At 42.6% G+C, this 19522-nt stretch overlaps 1 protein-coding gene across 1 annotated transcript in view; it reads right to left on the reverse strand.

Moving 5' to 3' along the window:
* The window catches only part of tmtc1 (transmembrane O-mannosyltransferase targeting cadherins 1), a 189544-nt gene that overhangs the window by 145574 nt on the left and 24448 nt on the right, over window positions 1–19522 (reverse strand). The window contains exons 3-4 of the mRNA XM_063058235.1: window positions 14562–14635; window positions 8758–8934 (exon numbers count right to left, since the gene is read on the reverse strand). Of these exons, the coding sequence (XP_062914305.1) occupies window positions 8758–8934; window positions 14562–14635 (251 nt within the window). The remainder of the gene's footprint in view (window positions 1–8757; window positions 8935–14561; window positions 14636–19522) is intronic.

A 19522-nucleotide genomic window follows, 5' to 3' on the forward strand; every position in this document is an offset into this window, starting at 1 on the left:
GACCTCTCTCCATTCCCCACACAGTGAAACAATCTCTGGTATTTCCTTCAGATTTCTGTCCAGACCAAGGCAAAGACAAGAGGACTTCTTGCAATAAGGCAATTAACTATCATCGAATCATAATGGTGCGTCAAGTGTTTAAGCATTTTAATATACATTTAACACTCGAGGGATTAATGAACAAGAAGCTGCTCATTATGCAAATGTAAACTATGCAAATAATGGAATGATGCAAGACAGGAGGCCACATGTCAGTCATCATATCTGTGCTGGTTTGTTGGTTCAGCTATTCAATTAATCCTGCTCTCTTGCTTTTTCCCACAGCCACATAATTATTTTCCCTTCAAATATTTGTTCAATTTGCTTTTGAACATTACCGATTCATCTGCTTCATTCATCTTTTCAAGCAATGAATTCCCAGTCACAACTTGCACCATAGACGAAATATTACTGCACAAGAACACATTAAAGAGAGGCTGGAGCAGGCAAGTACTGCTCTTTCATTCAATAAGATCATGTCTGAGCTTTTACCTCAGTGTCATTTCCTATATTTACCCAACGTTCATGATTCCTTTAATAACATCCATCAACTTCTACCTTGAACATACTCAAGGACTGTGGCCCCATAGTACTCTGGTGCAGAAAATCCCAACTTGAACTCGGGGTTAAAAAAGTTCTTTGCACCTCAGTCTGAACAGCCAAGTCCTTACCTTCAAGACTCTGACCTGCAGCCTTGAACACTCCAGCTAGGGGAGAAATTAACTACGCATCTAATCTGTCAAGTTCCTTAACAGCTACATGTGTTTCAATAATTTCACCACCTTCTCTTCTGACATTTTGCCAATCATCTGAAACTTGCATCATTGTCATCACCCTCTCTTCCACTCACTGGAGACATTTCCTCACTGACACATTTTGAACTCCATCAAATCTCTTCTTAACCTCCTCTGCTTTGAGAAGAACACCCCAGGTTTCCAGTTTCTCCATATTTACAAATTTAATAAAATACTTCCTCCACCCATCTTCGACCCTGAATCGAATACATTACCCCAGCAGGGACTCCCCTTATCTCACAGAAGATTAGTGCAAATTCCTTGTTTTTTCAGCTTTATCCATCTCAATACATCTCAATACAAAGCCAGGAACTCTATGTGCTTTTTTAAAATTTAGCTTTCACAACCTATCCTGCCATCTATCCTATTTAATGATGTGTGTGACAAATACAGACCCCAGTGTGTTTATGCCCTCTATCAAGGATGTGGAATCATTAGAGAGAGTGCAGAGAAGATTTACCAGAATGCTGCCTGGAGCATATCCAATGAGGACAGGCTGAGCAAGCTAGGGCTTTTCTCTTTGCAGAAGAGGAGGATGAGAGGAAGCTTGATAAGAGTCACAGATAGGGTGAACAGTCAGATACTTTTTCCCAGAGTGGAAATGGCTAGTACGAGGGGGCAAAATTTTAAGATCTTTGGAGGAAAATATGGGGGGATGTCAGAAGTAAATTGATTTTTTTTAACAGAGAGTAGCGAGTGCATGGAACACCCTGCCAGGAATGGTGGTGGAGGCAGATACTTAGGAACATTGAAGAAACTCTTAGATAGGCACAAAGATGATAGAAAAATGAAGGGCTATGTAGGAGGGAAGGGTTAGATTGATTTTAGAGAGTTATAAAGTTGACACATCATGGGTCAAAGGGCCTGTACTATACGCTAATCTTCTATGTGCTAGTTAGCTCATGTCTTTCCTCATTGTCCTGACGAGATGTGGCACTTAATGTGAATCTGTGTTATGACATGCTTCCACAAAGAAGTCAAGACTGGCAATATTTCATTAGGAGTTTGAAGAGACTTGGTTCGTCAACTAAAACACTCGAAAACTTCTATAGATGTACTATGGAGAGCATTCTAACAGGCTGCATCCCTGTCTGGTATGGGGTGGGGGGTAGGTACTGCACAGGACCAAAAGAAGCTACAGAAAGTTGTAAAATTAGTCAGCTCCATCTTGGCTCCTTGCCTCTATAGTACCCAAGACAACTTCAAGGAGAGGTGCCTCAGAAAGGCAGCGTCCATTATTAAGGACCTCCAGCACCCAGGGCATGCCCTTTTCTCATTGTTACCATCAGGAAGGAGGTACAGAAGCCTGAAGGCACACACTCAGCAATTTAGGAACAGCTTCTTCCCCTCCGCCATATGATTGCTAAATGGACATTGAACCCATGAACATAACCTCACTTTTTAAAACTATATATATTATTTCTGTTTTTGCACTACTTTTAATCTATTCTATATATATACACACATATATTCACTGTAATTGATTTTTTTATATTATCATGTATTGCATTGAACTGCTGCTGCTAAGTTAACAAATTTCATGGCACAATATAAACTAGATTCTGATCTTCTGACCTACTTATTTCCTCAGTCTATATAAATCCTCCCAAAGTCCGCTACTGATGTTCTCGTTATTTACTATATCTTTGAATTTGGACTCACCTTCCATCTATAAAATTATGCCCTGTGCCCCAATGTCCAGGTCACTGATTCATATCAAAAAGTGCAAGTGTCCTAATGCTCAGCAGAAATAAACATCTGGAACAATTCAGGCAGCAAACAGTTGGTCAATCTTCCAGACTTAGATCCTACATCAGGACTGAATGCGGAGAGGGAAGACAACCTGTTGTCCGAAGTGTAGAAGTGAGAGGCAGGGATGACACCGAGACTAATATAAGTGGAACTATTTGGGAGGTGTGGGGAGACGATGAGTCAAGTGAGGGAGAGGAAGGTGGGGGAACTGTTTAGACAGAGAACGGTGAGTGATATGTAGTAAAAGATAAAGAATCAGGCAGATGGAGCAGGCTAGTGGAGAAAATGGGAATGATAGAATCAGCTATGTGGGGGGTGGGGTAATGGCAGACAGAAAGGATTAGGAAAGGTGGATCAATGTATAGGTGATGGAACCAGGTGGGGAAGATGAGGAGTCTTCATAATGGGGGGGGGGGCGCGGTGGGAAGGTGATGTAGGAAAGATTTGAAAAGTGAACAAGGGGAGAGAGAACCTCGGTAGACCTTATTTCTAACAAACTTTCCAATCCATTTCATGATAGCGCACAATGCTTTAAAAATAGCAATGTACTTCTGAAGTGCAGATTAGGAGATAGGATAGAAACGTGCTCCCATTCATCATGACTCTGTGCTTTCTGTGCTTTGTCTAAGTTTGCACCCTCATTGTCATGATCTTTTTAATCTCAATGGTTTCAATTAAATAATGTATGTCATATGATATTTGATGAACATCCTTTAGGAAGTCCAAATATGCAGTATCGGTCACATTACTCAAGTTAGTCAAACATAAATTGCTGCTAATACATCTGTGCTGACTCCCTTATCTCACACAAGTGACCTGACCTAGCAAGGTCATTTCCATTAAGTCTTGGACTATTTGCAGTCTGGCTGCCCATTCTTTACTAACCTTCTCCTGACAGCACTCAAGGCTGGGATTCTCATGGAGTTGAACAAATACTCCAGTAACTAGCTAACTTCTAGGCTGGAGAATCCTCCCAAAGGAGCAGCAACTGCATACATTTGGCACAGGAACAACTCTGTTTATTTTGCCAGAGAAGGGTAACTATGAGGGGCAAAGAAATGCCTTGGGTAGTACATACCTTGTGAATTTGGTTCATTGCTTTTAATTGTGCTCACTTTAATTTGAAAGCACTGACAGACTTTTAATAAATTGTAAAATTGTTGACAGTTTTGACATCATACTAAGCCCGTTTTCCCAGCTGTCAACGATTTTCTCCGCTGTTTAATGGGCAAGGTTTGTTCGGTACAATTCACACACTGCGTACCTGCACAACAGGGTCCCACCATGGGGATCAGCCCAAACTTTGCTCAAAAATGATTCTGGGAGATACACTGAAAATAAATGCCAACTTACCACATACATCAACAGTGAATTCGGGGCGGGGGGAGGGGGTCACCATGGTAACAAATTGTGAAACTACTCCTCTTCATTTCACAATTTGTGACCTTCCCTCCCTACTATCAGTCGTATCTACAGATGGTGTCGCCTCAAGAACGCTATGTCTACAATCAAAGTTCCCCACTATCGGGTCTATGCCATCTTCTCGCAGCTATCACTGGGCAGGTGGTAGAGAGCTTGAAGTCCCACTGCACTAGGTTCAAGGACATCTATTTCTTTTCAACTATTCAGTTTTTGGACCAACCAGCATAGCCCTAATCACTACCTCCGTAAAGCAACACTATGACTGATTTGATCACTTGGCACTAAAATGGACTTGGTTTTTATTTTGTTCTTTCTGTAAAATTGTGTAGAAGTTGCATTTAATATATGTTTTTCTTGTGAATGCTGCTTATATGTTGGGTATTTGTCTGTGAAGCTGCTGCAAGTAAATTTTTCACTGCACCTGTGCAGGACAATAAACTTGACTTTGACATTGTACTGAGCATGAGATCACAGGTTCGATTTCTGTCTGCCTTGTGCCACCTGACCCTAGTAAAATGGGCCAAATATCTGTCCTATATTATGTAATGTATCTTTATGAGCAGGCACATACTACAGCTTGAAAATTAACCAGGCTTCACTGATGAGAGCCAGAGGCAAAACCAATGGATTCTGTTTGTTGTGGAGAACTTCCAGGCCCTGCCAGGTTTGTAAAGGGATGTTGAATACACCTTACATCAGGGGAGCATTTCCTGGCTTCAGAGTTTTTCAAGTATTCAACCAGGCAAAACAACACAGTTCGCTGTTTACAGAACCCAGACAAGGCTGTCAGCTCACACTTGGTGTGTATAGACCACTGTTTATCAGGCAATTTAGTTCTTAACCCACTCCACGGTCTCAGCACGGTTTAATGATCAACCAGGCAATGTGGATGCCCATCTGGGTTTTATTTAGCTGCAAGTGGGAAACACGTTTAGTTTCAGCAACACCTGCACAGCATGGTGACAGGAGGCCACTGGTGAAAGCATGTCTGGAGTTTTGTGTACTCTGTTATACTCCTGACTTAAGAAAGATTTTACCATATTAATAAGCAGTTCTGAGCCTTACTTAGAAAGAATGGGCTATGTCAGGATGGCAGGTTTGATGGGCTGGGCTTGTATGAACTAGGGTTTAGAAAAGTGAAAAGGCACTTGATCAAAACACACAAGATCCTGAGGACTCTGAGCAGGGTGCACAGAGAGACAAAGGTTCTCTCAAAAGAGGAAACAATGACTAGGAGTCACTTATCTATCAGAAAAGTGTCAATCGTTGCAACTCTCTTCCTCAAAAGCCAACAGAAGCAGAGTTCTTTAATATTTATAAGTCAGAACTACCTGGATTTTTGATAATCAAGAGAGTGTGAGGTTCTGTAGATAGATAGGAATGGAACATTGAGGTTACAACCAAATTATCTCAAATCAGGGCAAACTCAAGAGGTCAAGCGGCTTGCTCCTGCTTCTCATTCACACGGCCTCCACAAGCAGGTTGAGGAGTTTCATACTTACCACTGTAAGGAAAGGATCCTACTCACCAGCATGCACAGATCACAGTCACACTGATGAAAGCCTAAAAAATACTTGTACTTGTAACCCGATGTCCCTTGTACTTGTTGCTGACACCGTAGGAGATGGTTGGCTGTCAAGCATCAATCAGGAACAGATGCCATTCTGGTGTAATTGGATATGGCTCCAAGGCAGAATTAGAGTGAATCCTAATGAGTTTTGGAAAGAGAGGGAACTGGGCTCCTCTCTCATTTGGGGGATTCATTGATTTCCTATCACTTCAGGTCTCTGCAATGCAATCAACTGCACCAGACTTCTTTATTACTTCATTGATTTGGGGTGTCCTGAGTTTATGAAACATGGCTGTTAATGTGGGTTGCTCTTTATTTTAAGAAGCTGCTGAAGAGCTCTCTCAATCAGCTGGGATTTTCCTCATGTACTTTCCCATTCATCCATCATTATTCTGCCAGTGATGAATGCTTTGATGGGTGCCTGCCAATCAATTATTCAGCAAGCTCACGGTAGAACATATGACTTTTGGCAGTGCCAGCGTCAATGGACAACAGACGAGTGCAATGTAAAGGTGGTGATCCTCCAGCGCCCCATCAAAACCCTGCTTAAAGTGACTACACATATAAACCAGACCGACAAAGGCTGGGTCCCACAGATGTCTTTTTGCTTTGTGATAACACATAACCCTCACACAGTACTGAATGGCCAGTGACAGGCACTCTACATGTGATCAGTATCTTAACAGTCAGTAATGGGAAGGAACAAAACTACTTCCATTAGGTCCAAACAGATCAGTTTTTAACTGATACTTATTTGCCATTCTTACATGCCATCATGACCACCAGGGCAGCACTGATGTCCATTCAATCTCAGATAGTCTCTTGTTCTCTCCTTTCTCCTCCTCTTTGCAAACTAAACACTTACTTTGTTCACTTCCAATTCTGAGGAAGGGCTGATGAAGCATCAATATCTCTCTCTACACAAGCTGCCAGATCTTTTGAGCATTTCCAGAACTTTATTATTCCACCAAGTTCACCTTTGTCCATTCAAGCAGTCACATGGTACAATAACAGAGTTCTTAAATGATTAATTGAAATCCTTTTAAATCTCTGTCAACTGATCCATGAACTAACATTTAATTTGTGCAGCAATGAACTACAACCTGATATATGTCCAAACACATCTAGCACGCTCTGCAGGCTGGTCCCTGTAGCTGGTTCCCTTGGGCACCACATTAATCAGCTACTGTGGGCATGAATGTTGAATGGATCGCAGTCAGACCCGCTAAACTGGAAAGAGAGAGGCTTTCAGTCAGCAAGGTACCAGACTTCAAAAGTCGGTATTGACTCTGTAATAAAACTAAGGGAGAAACACACAAAGGGCCCCTTGAAATCAAGCATCCAACCATCCGTCCATCCCAAGCCTTAGAGCTTCGTGTCTAGAGCCAGCAACAAATTCTGAAGGGCAAAGATCATCGGTAACTGACCGTGTCCATACTGTATTGAATGGCTGTTCAAGGATTCAGAAAGGATTAACCAATAGCCAAGACACCTGCCAGAAAACACGAGTAGAATGGAGGCAGGGAATCTGATGGGTCTTGAATTTTGCTTTGACCAGCAATTCTCACTTGTGGCCAGAAAAAAAATGGTTTGCTCAAGTGAGTGTGTCATATTTATCCAGTGTTGCAAGTTTATTCTGTTACGTACCCCGTAACTGGGTTGCCAAACCAGCAGAAATGGATCACTCAGTTGGAGTCTGGATTACTGGAACTAAGAAAGTTTTATTAAAGAAATAAGCAACACAGTACTCTAATAGTAAGGATATAAATGCAACAGGTTAGCAATGAATAAACACACATGTACACAGAACTAGGATAATAGGATCAATCAAGCTCTATCGTCGTCTAGGGCTAAATGACCAGTTTCAAAGTGACAGAGTTCAGTTTAGTTCAGTTCGCAGTAATTGCCGTCGCCGTGGGAGAGAGAGAGAGAGAGAGAGCAAATGAATATTCAAATCGGATTCCAAACAGACCTTCGATATTCCTCACAGTCAGCTTTCAGGCGAGCCCTTTGTAATGTCTTCTGAGGTCACCGACTGTGACCCTTCCGTTTCAGATACGATCGTTCCTCTGCAGTGAACCTGGCACCCAGGCAAGGGCGGACACACACCAGGTTCCCGCTGATCGTACCTTTCCACCCTGTGCGTCTATGGCTTGGTCCCGCGATCAGCCCTCCAAAACTCCCACCGACTTGTGGGAGGTGCACTGCTTCCAGGGTCTCATTACCTCGTGGTGGCACGTGTGTCCTGCCTTAGCAAACCTGTCCCTTTTTATCCCCCTGCTGGGGTATCACCTGTCCATCACACTTCAAACAGTTCAGGGTTCAAAAAGGAGCTGATCTTGACAGTTCTCAGACCGGTGTCTCCTTCCGTTAAACTCTCTTGTCTCTTCATTAACATTTCCAAATGCTGCTCCATTGTCTTCCTTATCTCTCTTTCTCCTGAAGACAGGTGGCAGATCAACTGCTGATCCCACTGGTGTCAGCACAGGACAGTTAACATCTTAGTCTATGTGTACTTTTTGTAACCCTCTTTCGTCACAATTCAAAATAAATAAGAATCTTCATCAGCAAAAAAATGGTGAATTTCCTTTCAACAATACTGTCCTGACTTCAATTTCTGTAGCACCCACTGCCAAACCAACAGCATAACTGTAGTGCATAGATAAATGCAAACAACAGGAATTCTGCAGATGCTGGAAATTCAAGCAACACACATCAAAGTTGCTGGTGAACGCAGCAGGCCAGGCAGCATCTCTAGGAAGAGGTGCAGTCGACGTTTCGGGCCGAGACCCTTCATCAGGACTAACTGAAGGAAGAGTGAGTAAGGGCTTTGAAAGTTGGAGGGGGAGGGGGAGATCCAAAATGATAGGAGAAGACAGGAGAGGTCTTCCAAAATGATAGGAGAAGACCCCTCCTGTCTTCTCCTATCATTTTGGATCTCCCCCTCCCCCTCCAACTTTCAAATCCCTTACTCACTCTTCCTTCAGTTAGTCCTGACGAAGGGTCTCGGCCCGAAACGTCGACTGCACCTCTTCCTAGAGATGCTGCCTGGCCTGCTGCGTTCACCAGCAACTTTGATGTGTGTTGCATAGATAAATAACAGATTATAATTATTTCATGAAACAATTTTCTTCTTTTAAAAAAAAGTGTCTGCCACAGAGGTAAATTGTTTGAACTTACATCAGAAGTCTTTTAGAGCACAGAACAAGGAGATCGTAGATAAGGCACACTCCAAAGACAGTGATCCCCGTCTCTTTGACTAACATCGCACAGGTCCCAAGGAACAAGCTCAGCAATAAGTAAACTGGTGAGCTGGTGGGTGGGAACTTGTCCCCGATGTAATTACAATTCACACTCCTGCAAAGAAAAGAAGAATCTTCAAGCACGCCGTTCTGGTTATTTACAGCCACTCTGACCACATACAATATTGTACCAATATCTAAAGCTGATACTTTAATCGTTTTATTTTAGAGATCCAATATGGAATAGGCCCTATCAGCCCAACGAGCTGCACTGCCAAGCAACCACCGATTTAACCCGAACCTAATCACAGGACAATTTACAATGACCAATAACCCTACAAACCAGCACATCTTTGGAATACGGGAGGAACCCGGAGGAAACCCATGCGCTCACAGGATGGGCATACAAACTTCTTACAGACAGCATCAGGACTGAACTCCAAACTCCAATGCCTCAGGCTTTAATAGCTTCATGCTAACTACTGCACAACTATGATGTCCGCTGTATGAATCCTATAGCTCCAGGAAAAGAATGTTTGAACTGTTGTTAGCTCTTTCACAGTTGCAGAGAGTGTGGACACAGTTCATTTAATCAGGGATACCAGACTCCCCTGCATGGACACCCTGTCTATATTTCCCACTGGCTCAGCACAGCAGCCAACATAAAGAACCTGTGCAGCCCAGATGTTCTCTCTTCTCCCCTCCTCTCATCTAGTAGAAGATACAAAAGCCTGAAAGCAGGTACCACCAGGCTTAAGGTCAGCATCTACTCTGCTGCGATAAGTCTATTGAAAGGTTCACTAGTACAATGAGATGGACTCGACCTCACAAACTATATTGTTATGGTCTTGCACATTATTGTCTGCCTGCATTACATGCTCTCTGTAACTGTTACACCCTGTTGTTGTTGCAACATACACAAAATGCTGGAGGAACTCAGCAGGTCAGATAGCATTGATAGAAAAGGACTAACAGTCAACTTTTCGGGCCAGGACCCTTCAGGTCTGAGAGGATGGGGGGAGATTCCTGAATTAAGTACTGGGGGGAGGGAAAAGAGGCTGGCTGGAAGGTGACAGGTAAAACCAGGTGGGTGGGAAAGGTTCAGGGCTGGAGAAGAAAGAATCTGATAGGTGGGGAGAGTAGACAATAGAAGAATAGGAAGGCAGAGGGGACCCACGGGGAAGTAACAAGAGGTGAGAAGAAGTAAAAGGTTAGAGTGAGGAATAGAGGAAGGGGGATGGGGGGAACTTTGTTCACTGGGAGGAGAAATCGACATTCATACCATCAGGTTGGAGGGTACCCAGACCAAATATAAGATGTTGCTCCTCCACCTTACACAAGAGGAGGGCATGGATCAACATGTTGGAACGGGAATGGGAATGTTTGGCCACTGGGATGTCCCATTTGTGGCGGATGGTGCAGAGCTGCTCTACGAAGCAGACCCCCAATTTAGGACCTGTTATTGTTTTTCTCTTGTACTATCTCAATACACTATTGCAATGAAATCTGTGTGGATGGCATGAAAAACAAAATGTTTCACTGTACCTCTGTACACGTGAGAATAGTAAACCAGTCTAATAGTTTTCATTTTCCCTTTTCATAATCTGTATTTTACTTGCAATATTTTGGGTTTTATTTACCCCTAAATTTTCTGTTTCTTACACACTAGTATTCAAACCAAGGTTAGAAATGCTTTCACTCCCTTTGCTGTTTCTGACAGACAAGTAACCATTCTCAGGCAGGTCGGATTTGATTATGACTCCATCCAGAATCAAAGCACCCATTTTACTGATGGACAAATTTACATTCACTAATGACACTAAAATAAATAAAGGCTCAAATTTTAGATGACCTCTTGACCCACATATCCTCATGTTTACTGGGACTGTTCTCTGGCTACATGTTACACTTAAAGGCATGCAGCATAAGGAATAAGGTGGATGATCTTGTCATACAGCTACAGATTGGCAGGTATGATATTGTGGCCATCACTGAGACGTGGCTAAAGGATGCATGTCTCTGGGAGCTGAACGTCCAAGGATACACGGAATAATAGGAAGGTAGGCACAGGGGGAGGCGTGGCTTTATTGGTAAGAAATGATATTAAATCATTAGAAAGAGGTGATATAGGATCGGAAGGTGCAGAATCTTTATGGGTTGAGCTAAGAAATCACAGGGGTAAAAGGACCCTGATGGCAGTTATTTATAGGCCTCCAAACAGCTGCAGTGATGTAGACTACAAATTACAACAGGAAATAGAAAAGGCTTGTCAGAAGGGCAGTGTTATGATAATTGTGGGGGATTTTAACATGCGAGTGGATTGGGAAAATCAGGTCGGCACTGGATCTCAAGAGAGAGAATTTGCAGAATGTCTGCGAGATGGCTTTTTAGAACAGCTTGTTGTTGAGCCCACTAGGGGATCGGCTGTACTGGATTGGGTATTGTGTAATGAACCGGAGGTGATTAGAGAGATTGAGGTGAAGGAACCCTTAGGAGGCAGTGATCATAACATGATTGAATTCACTGTGAAATTTGAAAACGAGAAGCCGAAATCTGATGTGTCGGTATTTCAGTGGAGTAAAGGAAATTACAGTGGCATGAGAGGGGAACTGGCCAAAGTTGACTGAAAAGGGACACTGGCGGGAAAGACAGCAGAGCAGCAGTGGCTGGAGTTTATGCGAGAAGTGAGGAAGGTGCTAGACAGGTATATTCCAAAAATGAAGAAATTTTCAAATGGAAAAAGGATGCAACCGTGGTTGACAAGAGAAGTCAAAGCCAAAGTTAAAGCAAAGGAGAGGGCATACAAGGAAGCAAAAATTAGCGGGAAGACAGAGGATTGGGAAGTTTTTAAAACCTTACAAAAGAAAACCAAGAAGGTCATTAAGAGGGAAAAGATTAACTATGAAAGGAAGCTAGCAAATAATATCAAAGAGGATACTAAAAGCTTTTGCAAGTATATCAAGAGTAAAAGACAGGTGAGAGTAGACATAGGACTGATAGAAAATGATGCTGGAGAAATTGTAATGGGAGATAAGGAGATGGCGGAGGAACTGAATGAGTATTTTGCATCAGTCTTCACTGAGGAAGACATCAGCAGTATACCGGACACTCAAGAGTGGCAGGGAAGAGGAGTGTGCGCAGTCACAATTATGACAGAGAAAGTACTCAGGAAGCTGAATAGTCTAAAGGTAGATAAATCTCCCGGACCAGATGGAATGCACCCTCGTGTTCTGAAGAAAGTAGCTGTGGAGATTGCGGAGGTATTAGCGATGATCTTTCAAAAGTCGATAGATTCTGGCATGGTTCTGGAGGACTGGAAGATTGCAAATGTCACTCCGCTATTTAAGAAGGGGGCAAGGAAGCAAAAAGGAAATTATAGACCTGCTAGCTTGACATCGGTGGTTGGGAAGTTGTTGGAGTCGATTGTCAAGGATGAGGTTACAGAGTACCTGGAGGCATATAACAAGATAGGCAGAACTCAGCATGGATTCCTTAAAGGAAAATCCTGCCTGACAAACCTATTACAATTTTTTGAGGAAATTACAAGTAGGCTAGACAAGGGAGATGCAGTGGATGTTGTATATATGGATTTTCAGAAGGCCTTTGACAAGGTGCCACACATGAGGCTACTTAACAAGATAAGAGCCCATGGAATTACGGAAAAGTTACATACGTGGATAGAGTGTTGGCTGATTGGCAGGAAACAGAGAGTGGGAATAAAGAGATCCTATTCTGGTTGGCTGCCGGTTACCAGTGGTGTTCCACAGGGGTCCGTGTTGGGGCCATTTCTTTTTACATTGTACATCAACGATTTGGATTATGGAATAGATGGATTTGTGGCTAAGTTTGCTGATGATACGAAGATAGGTGGAGGGGCCGGTAGTGCAAAGGAAACAGAGAGTCTGCATGGAGACTTGGATAGATTGGAAGAATGGGCAAAGAAGTGGCAAATGAAATACAATGTTGGAAAGTGTATGGTTATGCACTTTGGCAGAAGAAATAAATGGGCAGACTATTATTTAAATGGGGAAAGAATTCAAAGTTCTGAGATGCAATGGGACTTGGGAGTACTCGTACAGGATACCCTTAAGGTTAAACTCTGGGTTGAGTTGGTAGTGAAGAAGGCGAATGCAATGTTGGCATTCATTTCTAGAGGAATAGAGTATAGGAGCAGGGATGTGATGTTGAGGCTCTATAAGGCGCTGGTGAGACCTCACTTGGAGTACTGGGGGCAGTTTTGGTCTCCTTATTTAAGAAAGGATGTGCTGACATTGGAGAGGGTACAGAGAAGATTCACTAGAATGATTCCGGGAATGAGAGGGTTAACATATGAGGAATGTTTGTCCGCTTTTGGACTGTATCCCTTGGAGTTTAGAAGAATGAGGGGAGACCTCATAGAAACATTTCGTATTTGAAAGGCATGGACAGAGTGGATGTGGCAAAGTTGTTTCCCATGATGGGGGAGTCTAGAATGGGAGGGCATGACTTAAGGATTGAAGGGCGCCCATTCAGAACAGAAATGCGAAGAAATTTTTTTAGTCAGAGGGTGGTGAATCTATGGAATTTGTTGCCACGGGCAGCAGTGGAGGCCAAGTCATTGGGTGTACTTAAGACAGAGACTGATAGGTATCTGAGTAGTCAGGGCATCAAAGGTTATGGTGAGAAGGCGGGGGATTGGGACTAAATGGGAGAATGGATCAGCTCATGATAAAATGGCGGAGCAGACTAGATGGGCCGAATGGCCAACTTCTGCTCCTTTGTCTTACGGTCTTACGAAGTTTCTAAATTAGAAATTATCCTTCGCTACACATTTTTTAATTAAGCAATGGCGTGGTATTTGTGTTGCAGAGAGAGAGGCTGGAAGGAATCACCTCAGAGGCTCTCTGCACTGGTAGCATAATAGGACCAGCCTATTCAATGTTTTTTATACATAAAACATAAACCAAACTAGGAATTGAATAATGTCAATTTATTCCATAACATTTCTTGAAACATTGAAAAATAATAATATATGCTCCCACAAGCCTGTTATATAAGTTATCTTTGATCAGTATGCCACATCAATCATCAGCAGTACGATTATGACAGGCCTGAATCTTACGAGGCATGATTTTCTAAACTTGGGAGTTAAAAGCCTGACTAGTTCCACAAAATCTTTTTAGCAAGATAAATGCCACGAGCTACCAGCCTATTTCCAGGATGTGCAGTGAACTGGCAACTTACTGGCAATGAATGAAACTCTTCCAAAAGGTGTGAACGCAACTTGTAAAAGCTTGACTCACTTCACGAACACTACTCTCAAAAATTACAAGGTCAGCAACTTCAATGTGTGCATGATGAGCAGATTGACTCCACGATAATGTTTAGAATTAACATTTCAGTAACAATAATTACATAGCAAGAATAAATTTTAATCAAAAATTTCTATACAACTTCAAAACAATTCATATAGATGACTTCCCCATTATGGCAGTTTTCATAATGGAAATTTGTCCTTCACAGAATTCATAAATTACTAAAATAAGAATATGGAATGAAAACTCACTCCTCTGAAGTTTATGTGAAATTACTTGACATACTGTATGCTTGCATGATGTGATTTCACGTTACAGAAAATATTTTCTATGAACACAGTCAACACCCCCTCCCCGTGTAACAGGCCGGTCCTTGTAAAGGTAAATGTGGTGTCAGACTTCAGTGTCATGCGAGAAGTTTATTAATGAAGGCTGCAGTCATACACACCTAAGGTAGGAGAGGAAGGCCAATAGGAAGAGCACACAAGCCAATACGTCAGCTCGCCCCACGATTCCGGTTACCTGTGAAACAACTGCAGTTGTCAGAAGCACATACATCTTTAACTCAAAGTATCAGTAAGAGCAGAATCAATTTCTTAGTGTTCCCATACACCCTCTGCATGCAGAGTCTGGTCACCCAAAAACATAGCAAACCCGGGAACAGCTGCAGATGCTGGAAATCCAAATCAACACATACACAATGGGAATTGATTTCAGTGATCTATGGAAAGGAACAAACAGTCGACGTTTCAGGCCAAGACCCTTTTTCGGGGCTGGAAAGAAAGATAAGTCAGAGTAAGAAGGTGGGCGGAGGGGAGGTTGAAGTAATAGGTAGTGGGTGATAGGTGAAACTGGGAGGGATGAAGTAAAGAGCTCATTGGTGAAAGAAATAAAGGGCTGGAGAAGGGGGAATCTGATAGAAGAGGGTAGAGCTCCATGGAACAAAAGGGAGGGGGAGGAGCACAGAGAGGGTGATGGGCAGGTAAGAAAAAAAGGTGAGAGGGAAATGGGAATGGAGATGGTGAATGAGAGAGAAGGAAATTAATGGAAGTTTGAGAAATTGATGTTCATGCCATCAAGTTGTCTGGGTAGCTTCCAACCTAAAGACATGAACATCGACTTCTCAAACTTCTGTTAATTGCCCTCTCTCTCCTTCACCATCTCCATTTCCCTCTCACCTTTTTTCTTACCTGCCCATCACCCCCCAGTGCTCCTCCTCCTTCTCTTTCTTCTATTCTCTTCTACCCTCTCCTATCAGATTCTCCCTCTCACTAATCAACTTCCCAGCTCTTTACTTCACCCCCTTCCCCTCTCCCAGTTTCACCTATCACCTACTACCTTGTGCTTCTACCTCCCCTCCCCCCACCTTCTTACTCTGGCTTCTCATCTCTTTTTCCCCAGTCCTGATGAAGGGTCTCGGCCTGAAATGTCAACTGTTTATTCCTTTCCATAGATGATGCTTGACCTGTTGAGCTCCTCCAACATTTTGTGTGTTGCCAAAGACTTACCAAATGCAAAGTGGGATAGGGAATTGCAGGTATCTTCCCACACATGAAATGAAACTCAGTTTGGTACATGGTGACACATACAGTGCCTATAAAAAGTATTCTCCCCCACCCCCCAGAAGTTTTCATGTTTTACAACATTGAATCACAGTGGAGTTAATTTGGCTTTTTTTTTTACAGAGTAAGACATTTGTGTCAAACTGAGAACAGATCTCTAACAAAGTGATCTAAATGAATTACAAGTATAAAACACAAAATAATTGATTGCAGATGTAATCACTCCCTTTAATATGACACACCAAATCATCACTGGTGCAGCCAAATTGGTTTTAGAAGTCATGTAAATGGAGATCACCTGTGTGCAGTCAAGGTGTTTCAATTGGTTGTAACAATACACCTGTATCTGGAAGGTCCAACTGCTGGTGTCAGTTTCCTGGCAAAAACTACACATGAAGACAAAAGAACACTCCAAGCAACTCTGAAAAAGGGTATTGAAAAGCACAAGACAGGAGATGGATACAAGAAAATTTCCAAGTCACTGAATGTCCCTTGAAGTACAGTAGTAAAGTCAATCATCAAGAAACGAAAGAATAGGGCACAGCTGCAAATCTGCCGAGAGCAGACTGTCCTCAAAAACCGAGTGGCCATGCAAGAAGGGGACTAGTGAGGAAGGCCACCAAGAAACCTATGACAACTCCGGAGCAGTTACAAGCTTCAGTGGCTGAGATGGGAGAGACTGCGCATACAACTGTTGTCTGGGTGCTTCACCAGTTGCAGCTTTATGGGAGCGTGGTAAAGAGAAAGCCACTGTTGGAAGAAACTTACATGAAATCTCAGCTAGAGTCTGCCAGAAAGCATGTGGGAGGGTCTGAAGTCAGCTAGAAAGTTCTATAGTCTGATGAAACTAAAATTGAGCTTTTTGGGTATCAGATTAAGTGCTATGTTTGGCTTAAGCCAAATACTGTACTACACATCATCCCTACCATGAAGTCTGGTGGTGGCTACATCATGCTGTGGGATGCTTCACTACAGCAGGCTCTGGAAGGCTTGTGAAGTTAGAGTGTAAAATGAATGCAGCAAAATACAGGGAAATCCTGGAAGAAAACCTGACGCAGTCTGCAAGAGAACTGGGAGAAGATTTGTTTTCCAGCAAGACAATGACCCCAAGCATAAAGCCAAAGCTACACTGGAATAGCTTAAAAATAACAAAGTTAATGTCCTGGAGTGGCCAAGTCAGAGTCCAGCCCTCAATCCAATTGAGAATTTGCTGCTGGACTTGAAAAGGGCTGTTCAGTCATGATCCCCGTGCAATCTGACAGAGCTTGAGCAGTTTTGTAAAGAAGAATGGGGAAAAATTGCAGTGTCCAGATGTGCAAAGCTGATAGTGACCTAACCACACAGACTCAAGACTGTAATTGCTGCCAAAGGTGATCTACTAAATATTGACTTGAAGGGGGTGAATACTTATGCAATCAATTATTTTGTGTTTTATATTTGTAATTAATTTAGGTCACTTTGTAGAGATTGGTTTTCTCTTTGACATGAGTCTTTTTCTGTTGATCAGTGTTAAAAAAGCCAAATTCAATCCACTGTGATTCAATGTCGTAAAACAATAAAACATGAAAACTTCCAAGGGTGGGTGAATACTTTTCACAGACACTGTACGTACTTCGATAATAAACTGAGAAAGATTGTGCTATGCTTTGCTTATTTTGATGCCTCCTCATTTATACTCATGTCCTTGTAGTTGAAACAAAACAAGGATAAGGAATTTTCACAAAATGGAAGTCAAAGTGCACAGGGGAACAGTTTGTAAGAAGGTAAGTTACATCGCCTGGTGAATATTTTGTTGCACTTCAACAACTTTAATATGGTTCAGTTAGTTCTTGCATTGTCGAGCCATACAAAGAAATATGATTAAAACTGGAATCAATTCCCATTTCAAATAGACTGATGAATTAATTACAACCCTTGTACAGCCCCAACAGAAACTTGTTCACTCTCTGAGGTGATCTATGGATTTCTGCATTTCCTGGGAGCAATTCAGACATCAATCATCAAAGAAAAAGGCAAACTGTGGTTTCAGGGACAGAAGGAACTCTAGTGTATTTACCAACTGTATTACTAAATTGTACAGGACATCTTTGGGATTATATCATAGCGTCATTTGAACTATTTGTGAACAACTGGATCCACAGAGTGGCAGTATCCCATTGTCACAGTCCCCTGAAAGGTGACCCATTATGTCCTACTTTGTTTCCTATTAACCAATCCTCAATCTAAGTCAGTATATTACCCCCAAATCTGTGTGTCTAACTTTAGTAATCTTCTGTGGCACTGAAAGCTCAAAGACCCTGCATCTAATGGTACCTCCTTATTTATTCTGCTAGGTACAACATCAAAGCACCGATTTATCAGGCCTCATTTCTCCTACATAAATCTATTCTGACTCTGCACAATCAAACCAGATCCTAGAGCAAGTTTAACAACAGGAATTCTGCAGATGCTGGAAATTCAAGCAACACACATCAAAGTTGCTGGTGAACGCAGCAGGCCAAGCAGCATCTATAGGAAGAGGCGCAGTCGACGTTTCAGGCCGAGACCCTTCGTCAGGTCTCGGCCTGAAACGTCGACTGCGCCTCTTCCTATAGATGCTGCTTGGCCTGCTGCGTTCACCAGCAACTTTGATGTGTGTTCCTAGAGCAAGTTGAAGTCCACACTATATCTTGTCTCCCCTCACAGCCATGACTCACTGCTGACTGAATTCACAATCATCAACTGGCTATTATGGATATCTCGGCCATGTTACCTTCTGCTGTCATCTTCTATTTGATCCCAATCCCAGACCCATTGTGAGGAAGTGAGATCGTGATCACTTTGTCTATCCCAACTTCTCTCCACTATTTCTACTGTGGCGGGGTTCAGTTGAAAAATAAGAATATTCTTTTCCAGGATCAGAATGTCAAGTACTAGAGGACATCCATGGAAAGTGAGAAGAAAAATAATTAAAGAAGATGTGCAGATCAAATTTTTCTACACAGAGAGCAGTAAATGCCTGGAATATGCTGTCAGAGGTAGTGATGGAGAAAATTCAACACTGGTATTGAAGAGGTTTTTGGATAAACACATGAAAATGCAGGGGATGGAGGGATATGGATCATGTGCAAACAGGAGAGATTCAGTTTAATTGGGCATTGTGCTCAATGCAGTTTTTGGTAGTTCCTGTGCTGCACTCTTCTATGTTCTAGCCCCCATGACCTCGATTTGCAGAGTGTTCCAACCATTTATCCCCTCATCGTTGTTCACCTCGCGTAATCTTCCTCAGCTTAACTCCTCACTGATTAAAATTCACATCCACTGGTTTTATGTCCTTCCAATTTTTGGGCATTCCTACTTTATAGATTGAGTGCTTGAGAAACAAAGTGAGGGAGGAGCCACACACGAACCAGGCAGGCTGCTTGAACTGAAGGAAGATGCAGGATTATACAGTACTGTGTAAAAGTCTTCTGCACTTATATAAGTAGGGTACCTCTGACTTTTGCAGGACACTGCATTTGTCAACGTGGAATGGACAGCACGTTTATAAATCTGGTGGGAGCAAGGGATATTGGGAATGACAAGGGTGGAGTGCCACAAGAGAGGTGTGGGACAGGTGGCAGAGGAGTGCCAGGGAATGGGGGTGGGGGTGGCACAGTTGCAGGCACACCCAGTCCTGAGACACCAGGCAAGGTCATTTGATTCCAAACAATTGGTTTATTGATCAATACAGAATGTCTCTCTGGTGCTTCCCGCTCCCTCCCCTCTCCCTTCCCCATTTCCCAACCATGATTCCCCTCTCTCTGCCATCTTCCCACTCTCAGTCCGCAATAGAAACCCATATCAGAATCAGGTTTATCATCACTCA

The sequence above is a fragment of the Mobula hypostoma genome, chromosome 9 (assembly GCF_963921235.1).
Source record: "Mobula hypostoma chromosome 9, sMobHyp1.1, whole genome shotgun sequence".
Classification (NCBI taxonomy): Eukaryota; Metazoa; Chordata; class Chondrichthyes; order Myliobatiformes; family Myliobatidae; genus Mobula; species Mobula hypostoma.